This window comes from Crocuta crocuta, unplaced genomic scaffold (genome assembly GCF_008692635.1).
Source record: "Crocuta crocuta isolate KB4526 unplaced genomic scaffold, BGI_CrCroc_1.0 scaffold330, whole genome shotgun sequence".
Classification (NCBI taxonomy): Eukaryota; Metazoa; Chordata; class Mammalia; order Carnivora; family Hyaenidae; genus Crocuta; species Crocuta crocuta.
In genome coordinates, this window is record NW_027530521.1 from 3,666,709 (window position 1) to 3,679,947 (window position 13,239).

General features: G+C 45.3%; 1 protein-coding gene across 1 annotated transcript in view; it reads right to left on the minus strand.

Moving 5' to 3' along the window:
• Positions 1–13,239, minus strand: part of EXT2 (exostosin glycosyltransferase 2) — a 134,170-nt gene that overhangs the window by 37,692 nt on the left and 83,239 nt on the right. The window contains exon 9 of the mRNA XM_077767460.1: positions 9,839–10,028. Within this exon, the coding sequence (XP_077623586.1) occupies positions 9,839–10,028 (190 nt within the window). The remainder of the gene's footprint in view (positions 1–9,838; positions 10,029–13,239) is intronic.

Genomic DNA, 13,239 nt, shown 5'->3' on the forward strand with positions numbered 1-13,239 from the left:
TCAGTGCTGCTAAAATCCACCCCTCAAAACAGTCTCACTGAACGACGTAGGCTTCTTAACTTAGCACTTCATCCCCTCAACCGCCCCTTCGCTCTGATTCACTAGGTTTGCTTTCTCATCATGACCAATTTACAGAGTAAATATCAAATTTCTAGATCCAATTATGTGGGATTTTCTAGTATACTGAAGAAACACCAATCCATGACTGGCCTTACGTTTTTTCCCAGTCTGCTCTGAAATGACTGAAGCAATTGAACCACGGGTTCCTTATTTTAAAATGGTGCATTTAGCACAGCATGAAATTAGTATGTCTTTGGAACAGCACTCTTGTCCACAGACCTGGGGGTTCTTTACAGAGGGTAGTCTGTTCTTCACACAACGTTTGTCAAACGACAACAGGAAAGCTAGGTATCACACTGCTTCCACAGACTCCATTGCGTAATTGTGGAAAGATCTAGCCTGCGTGGGTCTTGAAGCTCCAGATGCCTGTGGCCACTCCCAAGTCACCATGCTAAAGAGAAGTACGGTGAGGGCCTCACTGAGGTATATTTTATAGGGTATCCATGTCACACGTTGTTAGAACGCTACCGGCGGCCTGGAAGAAGCCTGTGCAAGTGAAGGTCCTGTAATTAAGGAAGGCATTCGGCCTTAAATAAGCACAGAGCCTAAAAAGTGGTCAACTCCAAAAGAAGCATGTTTGGGAAAAGACTGAACTAAACTCTAAAGAAACGATCCTATGGGCCACTGCCTTTTAATCCATAACAGTAGCTAATTACAGTTTCATTCTTGGTGCAGAAGCACAGAATAAATGCCTGTGGAATACGTGGATGGGCATAGGACTGGAGAGACTGAAGACCTGAGTCCTGCATCACCTACAGGGTGTCAGGCAACTCCTCATTTCCTTCTAAGAAAAAGCAGGGATCGGACGGGGGCACCTTTATTAAGCAACTAGTATATGCCACACACTTTGTAGATGCAACATCATCCAATCCTCCTGACAACCCCATGGAGCAGAAATTATTTACAAAGTAGTAGCAGTAGTCGCAAGGCTCGCCGAGATTAAGTGATTTGGCAGGAGTTACAGAGCTAATAAATGAGAAGGCCTGTGACTGAATCTAAGTCTGTTTCGCATCAAAAACCAAATAGAATGTGGACCATCTATTGCAGCTTGAACGCCTCATGCTTGTCTAGATCTGGGACAAAACAATGAAGTTCAATGTTTTCTCCAGCAGTTATCCTTATTCTTGTTTGCATCCCACTCCCTCTTCCAGATACATAAAACCTTGGCATAAATCTACTGTCGAAATCCTTATAAAACGTGACTCGTAACATCTAAAATACAAGAGGTTATAGCCCTACCTACTAGACCACCGGTTCTCAAATTTTTTGGTGTCAGGATTCCTACAGCCTCTTAAAAATTGTTGAGAATCCTGGGGTGCGGGTCGGGGGAGGGTGGAAATGGGTGACGGGCACTGAGGAGGGCACATGTTGGGATGAGCACTGGGTGTTGTATGTAAGCGATGTATCAGGGGAATCCACTCCTGAAGCCCAGAGCACACCGTATACACTATATGTTAGCTAACTTGACAATAAGTTATATTATAAATAAATAGATATATCGTTAAGAACCCCAAAGAAGCTTTCTTTATATGGGGTTACACACACACACACACATACACACACACACACACACACACACACACTTTATTTATTTGAGAGATTAAAACTGGGGAAATTTAAAACACAAGAACACACAAGCACACATTCCACTAGCCATTAGAGGGATGTTATCCCATGTTACACAGCCTCTGCAAAACCCCTCTGTCACTTACTGAAAGAATTAAGCATGGGAAAGGGAGGTGACTTAGGTGACTTACTATTATTATGAAGACAAATTCAGCCTCCCAGACCCCCTGCAAGACTCTCCTGGAGGTCCAGGGGTCCCTGGACCACACTTTGCGAGCTTTTGTGTTTAGATTTGGGTATCATAACATGGGGAAAGTTCCAACAAACTGGAAAACAGTTTGGGCAGTGACAAGGACAGTGCAGGCACGTGAATCCAGGATTTCTAGGGAATGTTTAAAGAAACCAACTGTGCCAGCTGTCTGTGTATTGCCCCTAGCCCCAATGTCACCCTTCATCGCCCTGTTTCTCATACTAGAACTAGATCCCGTACACATTTCCCTTTTGCCAACTGGCTTGATGTTAGGCTTTGTCCGTAGAGGCTGCTGGAGGGACACTTGGGAGGGAAGGGGGCCTTTCTTCTGGGTCTCGGTGTGTCTCTTTAACTTTTGCTCCTTTGGTTCTTGGCCAGAAGGCAGATAGGCGGCGGCACTTCTCCCCAGCAAGTGTAGGTGGCACCTCCAAGGGGCAGCTTCCCGAGAGGTTCTGCAGAGACCCCCCGAGAGCAACTCAGCTCAGGGCCCCCCATGGGTGGTTCCAGGGAAGCTCACTGAAGCTCTCAACAGTTTCTTAGCAAGTTCAAGAACATACCCTGGGTAGCTTCCTATTGAATTCTGCAGGTACCAAAGGGAGCGGTGGGTTCCTTATCACTACAGACTGGGCCTGTGCACCCCCGCACACTTCTCTATGTGGTGGGCTATGGTCACATGCTCGCCAACCGGGTGTGAATGTCACAGTCACCTGGGGAAGGGGTCCCTGTTGTCTTTACAGTTTTTACTTCTTAGTCACCAGTCACCTGCTACTAGTTAATAATTCTTTATATTAAACTTTTCCTGTTCAGGTTACTGTGTGGTTCTGTTTCCTACCTAGGCCTTGACTGACACATTAGGCTATCAGGAGGGGTCTCAGAAAGGGCACTTGTTCTCCTTGGCCTCTAAAGTTAGAACCATGACCAGTAGCTGTGTGAAAGTCGCAGGGAAACGGATTGGGCTCAAAATAGGTAAGAATCCTCTGATGGCAGAAACGGTTTTAGATAAAATGAAACGCCTTCAGCAATCCAATGTGCCCTTTTACCTGAAATGTACTGACTTAGGTCATATTTCTACTTGACATCATATGAGAAACCAAATAAGATGTTCTAAGGTCTAGGATTGCATAAGGCAGTGATATATCATAGAAAGAACAGTTTCTGGGGGACACCTGGGAGGCTCAGTCAGTTGAGCATCTAACTCTTGATTTTGGCTCAGGTCGTGATCCCAGCCAGGGTCATGGGATTGAACCCTGTGTTCACCTGGAGACTGCTTGGGATTCTCTCTCTCTCTCTCTCTCTCTCTCTTTCTATGTGCCGCTGCCACTTGCACATGCTTTCTCTCGAAAAGAAAAGAAGAGAAAAAAGAAAAGAAAAGAGAAAGGAAAAGAGAAAGGAGAGGGAAGGGAAGGGAAGGGAAGGGAAGGGAAGGGAAGGGAAGGGAAGGGAAGGGAAGGGAAGGGAAGGGAAGGGAAGGGAAGGGAAGGGAAGGGAAGGGAAGGGAAGGGAAGGGAAGGGAAGGGAAGGGAAGGGAAGGGAAGGGAAAAGAAAAAAAGAAGAGTCTTTGGGAAGAGTTTCAATTCCCAGGTGTACTCCTTACTAGCCACGTGTTCCTGAACAAGCCAATCGCGTTCAACCTGCTTCTTCAACTATGAAGAACATAACACTATCTTCCCATCAGGGACTGTGAGAATGAGCACGAAGGCACTTAGCAGCACAGCGCCTGGCACATGGCAGATATCCAGTAAATGTCAGCTGCGCCTTCCTTTGAACATTTGTGTATTTACAGAATCAAAGGACTTCTTCTGAACCTTAGGGGTGGCAAAGTGACATATGTTAGTCCTGGTATATGACTCTGGAAATCCAGTGGCATCACCCAGCTTGTACCTTCCATGTCCACTTTTATTAATGTTTTTAAGTTTAGTTATTTTTTAAAATAGTTTATTGTCAAGTTTGTTTCCATATAACACCCAGTGCTCATCCCCACAAGTGGCCTCCTCCATGCCCATCACCTCCCTTCCCCTCCCCCCCCACCCCCATCAGCCCTCAGTTTGTTCTCAGCATTCAAGAGTCTCTCATGGTTTGCCTCCCTCCCTCTCCCCAACTATTTTCCCCTTCTCCTCCCCCATGGTGTTCCATTAAGTTCTTCCTAATCCCCCTATACGTGCAAACATATGGTATCTGTCCTTCTCTGCCTGACTTATTTCACTCAGCATAACACCCTCTAGTTCCATCACATTGCTACACATGGCCAGATTTCATTCTTTCTCATTGCCATGTAGTATTCCATTGTATAGATAAACCACATCTTCTTGACCCATTTGTCAGTTGATGGACACTTAGGCTCTTTCCATGTTTTGGCTATTGTTGAGAGTGCTGCTATGAACATTGGGGTCCATGTGCCCCTATGCATCAGCACTCCTGTATCCTTTGGGTAAATTCCTAGCAGTGCTATTGCTGGGTCATAGGAGGGTTCTATGGTTAATTTTTTGAGGAACCTCCACACTGTTTTCCAGAGGGGCTGTACCAGCTTACATTCCCACCAACACTGTAGGAGGGCGCCCATTTCTCCACATCCTCGCCAGCATCTAGAGTTCTCGGATTTGCTCATTTTAGCCACTCTGACCAGCATGAGGTGGTATCTCAGTGTGGTTTTGATTTGTATTTCCCTGACGAGGAGAGATACTGAGCATCGTTTCATGTGTCTGTTGGCCATCTGGATGTCCTTTTTGGAGAAGTGTCTGTTCATATCTTCTGCCCATTTCTTCACTGGATTATTTGTTTTTCGGGTGTGGAGTTTGGTGAGTTCCTTATAGATTTTGTATGCTAGCCCTTTAACTGATATTTTTAGTCATTTGCAACTATCTTTTCCCATTCTGTTCGGAATGCCTATTAGTTTTATGGATTGTTTCCTTTGCCGTGCAGCAGCTTTTAATCTTGATGAGGCCCCAGTAGTTTATTTTTGCTCTTGATTCCCTTGCCTTTGGGGATGTGTCAAGTAAGAAGTTNTTTCATTTATTTTTTAGAGAGAGACCGAAAGAGTGCGAGCCGGGTAGGGGCAGAGAGAGAGGGAGAATTCCAAGTAGGCTCCACATGGTCAGCGCAGAGCCCCATGTGGGGCTGGAACTCACAAACTGTGAGATCATGACCTGAGCTGAAATCAGGAGTTGGGCGCTTAACCCACTGAGCCACACAGGCACCTCCATATACACTTTTAAATGAATAGGCTACCTGCCATTATGAATCCTGTAGAACGGAGACAACGGAACACACAGAGGAAACAGACGAACACAGAACCTTTGCCGTGTTACTCTCACAAAGAAATAAACAGCTCCTCTTTCTGCAGTGTATACAGACAATAGGCTAGCTTCCTGGGTAAGTATGAACTTTCCTCTACCCTGGCTGGGATTTGGACTTGCACTTGGTAAATGTGTACAGCATGTTCAACCCAGACAGCTTTCCACATTCAGCACCTATATAGCCAAAGAATTACTTTGAGACAATATCCATAGAGAACTAACTTGCCCCCCACCATAAAGTCTTTGATGGGTAAGTTTTAGGAACTGATGAAGGCCCAAGGAGGATGATATGGGGTGAAGACGGAAATGTGATTACCATTCCCTGTTCTGAGTCAGGCCTCGGTAGCCAAAAGTCAGCCAGGGTGAAAGCAGTCTCCGCCTCAAGTCAGCTGTCTATGCACCATCATTACCATGGACAGGCCTCTGAATAGGATTCCTAGTTTTGTTTTTTCACATTTTCAAGTAAAACAGGCCTCTGAGAAAAGGAACTACCATTCGCCCAGGCTTTAGCTTTCCTTCTGTGGAGGGCACCATCAAAAGTTGGGAATATCAATTATTCCCCTGCCTTTAAAGTAGATAATTCTGACATAGGATTTTGATGGTTTAAAAGATTAGGACAAAAGCTCAAGGTAGGAAGGAAAAATATGGGTGAGAAAAAAAGAACTTTTTTCCGCTTTCCATTAGTATTTTCAAAAGAACAGATTTACTTTTCTCTCTCTTCTGAGTCCCTGACAAGGACCTAGTTCTTCCACATAATCCCAAATCAGGACCAAAGCATGATGATTTTCCCACTACTAAACACCAATCCACATAGATTCAGTGGGGCTTTGTGCAAAGGGCGTGAGCTCCGCATCCAGAGACCTGTGTTGATTTCTTGCTCTGCCATTTGCAGTTTTGTGATTCGGGCAAATTACACAACTAATCTGAGCTTCATTTTTATAAAATGGGAATAAGAACAGCTTCCTAGCAGGTATGTCACAAGGACTAGAGATAGTATGTGTAAAGCACTGGGCACAGTTCCTATTCCTGGGATTTAAAAGGTATATAATACATGGCTATAAAAACATTGTATCATTTTCATCTTTATAAACGGGTTCTTGTAAAGTCTTACAAACTTCACATCTCCCCTGACAATCTGAAGAGGTACACACACAAGGTTGGGGGAGGATGTGTGTGTGTGTGTGTGTGCGCGCGCGCGTGCGCTTAGGATGCAGAAGGACACAGCAGCACAGCCAGAGATCTTCAGGCTCTAATTCTGTTGCTGAGTCCAAATGGGGTCTCTTTCTCTGTACTCCTCGTAAATTCTAAATGAAATTCTAAATGAACTCAAAATCATGAGTGTACCTTATGTCCCATCCTGTGAATCTGCAGCTGGCAAAATAAAAGTGCCACCTTTTACCACACAAAGTAGTCTGAAAAACAAGGGTTTTCCAAGCGCATTGCTGAATTTATGAAAAACAAACAGCTGAGCCAGGTGACCTGATAACTTCACAGTGAGGAGTTTTAGTCTGGCTCTAAGGAGAAAAAGAGCTCCTTGTGTTGAGGGTTTTTTTTTTTAATGTGTACTGATTAATGGTTTTCTCCATGTTAGATGCCAAGAAAGACGTGAGCGAAGAGAACTTTTCCTCTAGCTTGGCAGAGGTACCGTAAGCTGCTCAGGTTGACTGGAGGTGACCCCACACCCATCCTGGCCAGCACTGTCACAGACACAGCCACACATCCATAAAGCAAGTGGTCAGATTATCTCCACACAAACCTGGAGCGCACTTCAGGAATGCTTGGGCTGCCGGGTGTCCAGCCAGTCCCCATGCATGACCTTAATTCCCCACCGTCCCAGAATTCAGCTCAAATGCAAGGTGGCTGGCTGTTACTTCTACTTCTCTGTTGTCTCTTCTGGGTCGACCATCCCAGCTCACTCAGCCCAGCCTGCCTGCTAACAACTATGAAGGTGGCAATGTGAAGCCAGGGGGCTCCTGAGGTCAATTCAAATTGAACACTGAAACCAGCTAAAACAGCAGGCTGAGTTACACCTACCTGAAGTGTACAGTGTAATAGCTTCCTTCACACGGAGGCCAGGGGCCAAGCCAAACGACCTCTATATCCATCAAGTTTGGAAACTGAAGAGTTGGGGAGGAGGAAGGCAGTGGCTTGCCTTTTTTTTCTGACCAAGCTCAAAACCAATGTGACGAAAGCTCGCTGGAAATTTCTATTGCCTAGTCTAAGTATTTACTTAAACTTCAAACCCAGCAATTTAGACTGAAATGTAACCAAAAAGCAAAAAGTATTTGGTTGTGTTGGAGAGTGAAAAAAAGAGGAGGGGGTGGGGGTGGGGGTGGGGTGGATTTCTGCCTACATTAACCCTCCCAGCAGCAGACATGTTCACCACAATATTTATTTTAGTAAATGTAGAGAAAGTGAAAAACATCACTTTTGCCTCTAATATTTCAAAGCCTTGGACCTCCTTTACAAAAAATCTATATGTGACTAATGCCATCACGCAGACTCGGATGGCTTTGCTGGCATGAGGACCAGAGCTGACAGCCCCATTTACCGACTGAACAAACACCCCACAGAAGATTAAACATAGTTCATGCTCTCCCCAAGCAGCCACATCGCCAGAGCCTGAGTGCAGACCTAAAAACCACTGCGAGGGGAAAAAAAAAAACTGGTTTGGTCTCTAAACGTGTCAAATTTGGGGCCTCGTCAGTTGAGGGCTCGCTCTCGTCCCTAGAGCCAAAATATTTCAAAAATAAACGAAGCTCCCAGTCATAAAATTAACCACATTTTAGCAGGGTCTACCAAAAATTACAACTGAACACCCAGCTCCAAAACCTCTAGGCTTGTGCTGCTGCCTCCCATGAAACCAGTGTGAGGGCTTTGCCCAGGAGGGCAGAAACGATTCCTCCCTTCTCACGGTCTGCAAGGACGCTTGGCCAAAAGAAGCGACTCAAATACACAGTAAATCATTCACCTGAAGCCCAAGTGGCTAACTGAGGTTTCTAAGGAAGAAGTCTCTTCCACATTCAGCTCTGGATCCGCACCTGCACCATCTGGGTGGATGGGGGCTCCCTCAGAAAGCTGGCAGCCTGGGTGCGCGGGATCGAACATGGCAGTGTGAACGTGGCCCCACGGAGTGGCTATCCCAGATCCGAGGAGGGACCGGCACCTTCCTCCTCAGGCTGCACCCTCTCTGAGCGCCAGACCCAAGAGGCGAGCAGTACCGGCCCACTCACCTCCCTCTGGGGGAGGCACCCGGCGAGGCCCTCTGGGCATCCCTCGCTGCTCAGCTCCTGTTCACCTCGCCTTTCCCTTCCTTCCTGCCAGTTCGTCTTCCTCCCTGGCTCCTTCCTTTCCCTTCTGCCCCTTTCTTGAGAGTCAAACAAATGAAACAAACAAAAATCCAGAAAACTGGTTGTTGGGAGGAAAATGAATGTGGCATAAAGAGATATAGTTAATAAGAAAAAGCAGTGTTCTTTGGGGCATAAAATAGGACCGTCATTTAAAGTAGACATTTTGTTTACTTAAACCACAGCTCCCTAAATCTAGAGAAAAAGTGTGGGATTCTCTCAGAGAACAAAAATCCCGCTAAGGAAAACTTCGTAAATGTCTCAGGAGGGCACTAAAGCATCTTCTTGGGGTAAATACCGATTTGCCAAACAGACAGAAAGTCTTCTTCCAGCCTAAACTACAGATGTACTGGGGGGAGTTTCCAGGGTTGACTATCCTGACTTCAGCATTACCAATTAAAAGAGAATAGCCATAAAAAGCGCAGATACTACTGTCAGGCAATAAACTAGACCTTATCGGCGATGGTGGTGCACATTACAAACTTCAAACTCATTCCTTGCTCTAATCCATCAGAAACTTCCTGGCTTTAATAGGCTATAAAGGGCAGGAGCTTTGAAGTCCCTGGGATTAGGATCAGTAATAGACAGACTGAATGAGAAACTAAATGCAGGTGGAACGTACTCTATGACTCCTGAATGAAAAAGAAATCCAATTAATCAGAAAGTCCTCAACCCTAGCTGCCAGCACCAGCCGGCAGCTTACACGGTGGCCAAGGCAAGGGACAAAGCGATTAGGGAGGAGCCGACAGGGACTGTGGTGCATGCTCACTTTAAGGAACTGCTTCGAAGCCTGGAGAGGCCAGGCTCTGCTGACTTGTCCAGTTGGAAGTGAGGCCATCCTTTTTTTTTCTTTTTTTAAAGGAAAGCACAGTATCAGAGCTGAGATAAGGAAGGAGAAAACTAATGCCTTTTAAACTGAGTTCTCATGTAAACAAATCGGCTGAGATGGCTAAGGGAAGCTGAGATCTGTTTTCCAAAGGCTGCTGGCCTTTGATCCCACTGATTCCTAAGCTCTCAAGCCCTGTGGCTGCCACACAGGCCCTGTGAGCACAGCAGTCGGGCCACCCCAGGACGAGAATGAGGTGACTGACTAAACTGGGGTCACGCTGCCTCAGATACGGCACTGCTGTCGACAAAGCAGGAAACATCACAGAAGCCTAAGGAGGCAAATAATTGGGCCATCCCAAAGTGACTCTGCTGAGAAGCGCGCTGACACCCAAACCAGGCCTCTCCTGAACCCACCACCTGCCCTCTCTTTTTACCTTCCGGGGGATTTTTATTCTGATTATTCCAGACGACGAGCAGCTTGGACAGACTGGGCACCTTGGACACTTCAGTGATGACTCGGAAGAGGCTCTCCACTCGGTCGTAGGTGAGGACGATGGCGGTAAAACCTTGGGACTGTGGTGGAATCAGGGGGAGGAAGAGCGGGTTGCTCACACTGCCCCACTTCTGCAAGAGAACAGGTGACCATGAGTCAGCGAAGGGTCTGGTAACAATGGGGCTGATCTCTTCCCCATTGCTGTCAATGAGCTAGAACATGGGAGATTTGGTGGCTTTTACCATGACCAGCCAAGAGCTTCTGTATGGACTCTCTTTAATTGACTTTAGCTCTGATGCCACTGAAAAGGGAGCAGAGAATTTCTGTAGCTGAGAAGAGATTTCTAGGTAAACACAGCAGATTCAACACATGCATGATCTCCATGCTCTCCTCAAGTCCACTGAAGTGACAGTAGATCTAAAATATAAATGGACAATGACGGTGGAATGAGGGAAGACACAATGGCTGATGAGCAGTACGGACAGGCTTCTGGAAGACTGGAAGGGTGGAGAAGTGGTAACAGGGCAGGAGAATGAGAGCGGAAGCTAAGTACCTACACAGAGGGAGGGCCATCAAAGGCAAACAAGTCCAAACTGTAGAGCCCCCTCAAAGGCTCAGAACGAAGTTCAGCAGGAACCTTGTTGGGTAAGAGGAGGGGCAGCATTGAAAACAGGAAGACTGGTTAAAAATATGTGTAAGGAGCAAAAGAAGACCCAGATCCACAAACCTTCCCTTCACCCAGCCGGCCAGTCAGCCAGAAAACTCCTCTTCTTGCCCACGCCTGCAGGAGGAGGGGGGTATATTCTCTGGGGAACTGAAGCTCTAGGTATGGAAATGTGGACACAGCTAAGAGGAAAATGCAGGTGCAAGTCTATATTCTGAATGATGAGCCCTACAGCCTTCTTGCCCTCCAGCTCCCCAAATGCCGGCAGCCATGTAGCCCACCTGCTCTCCACCCTCTCACCGCCCTCCACCCTCTCACCGCCCTGCACCCTCTCGCCGCCCTGCACCATCTCGCCGCCCTGCACCATCTCACTGCCCTATACCATCTCACTGCCCTCCGGGAAGTAGGCTTGCCCTCACACATACACAGCTTCCTTCTGATCAGGTTTTCTGTGCTTCCCTGGTAATTATGAACAGATCCTAGAGTCACAGCCATTTCAAGAACATTTTCAGCATAATGACAGAAACCAAATGAACAAATAAAAAGGCAGGAACTCAGAGGAAACAGAGACAATAGAAAAGCAGAAGGATATTAAAACAACATCAACAAATTATATCCTCAGGAAGAGAATTTTTCTTTCACGAAATAAGAATAAATTGCTATTTTTATTTAAAATGATCTATCAAAGAACAGGAAAGAACTCTTGAACATTAAAAATATAGCTTAATTCTTTTAAAGCAGGATTGAAAGAAAAAGGCAACATATTCCAATCTAGTGAACAAAAAGGGCAGAGATAAAACATAGAACAAAAAAGATGAGAAAATCCAGGAGGTCCAACATCCACCTAACAGGTTCCTGAAAAAGAAAACACAGAATATAGAAGAAACAAAACTATCAAAGAAATAAGTTCTCAGAACAGAAGATAGAAGAGACGTGAATTTTCAAACTGAAAGGGCCCATGAAGTAATTGGCACATTGAATTTGAAAAAAAATAAATAAATAAACAAAAAGCAAAACAAAATATGTCAAAGCACATCATTTCTGACACTGGGAATAAAGAGTGTGAATATATAAAATGCATAAATCAAGGCAATGAGTTCTAGGTGTGCGTTCACTGTATAATTCTTTCAACTTCTCTGTAAGTTTGAAATGTTCTCAAAATAAGGTTTAAAAAGTACTGAAGGAAATTCAAATTCTTTGCTACCATTAAAACATTCAGTAACTTTTGAGACAGTAATTTAAGCAAAAGTATTTTTGTACTGATAATGAGGGTTAAAACAACTTTATATTTTTAAACAGCTTTTTTGAGATATAATTCAAATAATATGCAATCCACTCACTTCAAGCATAAAATGGTTTTTGGTACATTACGTTAATTTTTTTAAACCATGGTCAAATATAACATGAAATCAGCATTTTAACCATTTTTAAGGGTACAGTTCAGTGGCATTAATTACGTTCACATTCATATGTTGTTATGTGAAGAGTCCAGGACCGAACTTCAGCTCTGTCAGAAGGTAGCTGAACATGAAGTGTCCTATCTGTCATTCTGGCTGCTTACCCTTCCCTAGAGTCTGTCCTGCTCCGGCATTTGCAAGGTCCCCCTTCAACCTCATCCTTATCACTGATGGACACCCATCACCACGTAGAGGACAGCAGCTGTTTGCCAGATGTAACAGTGTGGGACAGGAAATGTACACAAACACACTGAATACACATGGGATGGGAACTCACAGAGACTGAATGGGACTCCAGGAGTCCTAATGTAATCAGGATATTAAAGCCAGAATGTCCACAACAGGCCATAATTTGACTGCACAGCCACAAAGCACAATAGGAAAGGCTATCTACTCAGCGCGCACTTTCTATTTCCATGACCTCACGCTCTGAGATTAAGCCACAGTCTTAGGAAGGTGCCTGGATTTCAGCACTGGTAGCCCAGCATCTCGTCACAATTGCAGGAACTGCTTTTCTTTTCTACCCCAAATCCTATTTTTAAAAAATTTTTTTGTTTACTGTTTATTTATTTTTGAGAGAGAGACAACGTGAGCAGGGGAGGGGCAGAGACAGAGGGAGACACAAAATCCAAGGCGGGCTCCAGGCTCTGAACTGTCAGCATAGAGCCCGACGTGGGACTCGAACTCACAGACAGAGATCATGACCTGAGCAGAAGTCAGACGCTTAACTGACTGAGCCATCCAGGCGCCCCAACCCAAATTTTATTCTTTATTTTCTCCTGACTTTTATGGAAACTGAAGTCAGGAAGTAGCCTTGTGCTCAAGTCACAATCAGTCTCGAAGGTGCACGGTCTCTGTGCCGTCACCACCCCAACCGGCTCATCTACTCCTCCCAACACCATACTCTCTATGCTAGAAAAACACCGCTGTACATGGAAAAGACAGAAAAACAGATCTTTTGAGGAAGAGTGTAAAATAATGTAATGTGTGATGAAAGATTTACTGAGTATTTACTAAGTATCTCATTTGAGTCTCACTCACAACAACCCCCAAGATAGTTACAGTTATTCTCATTTTACAGATGATGAAACTATAAGATTAAAAATAGTGAATGACAAGGAAGGAAGGGAGGGAGGGAGGGAGGAAGGAAGGAAGGAAGGAAGGAAGGAAGGAAGGAAGGAAGGAAGGAAGAGGGGTGCCTGGGTGGCTTAGTCGGTTAAG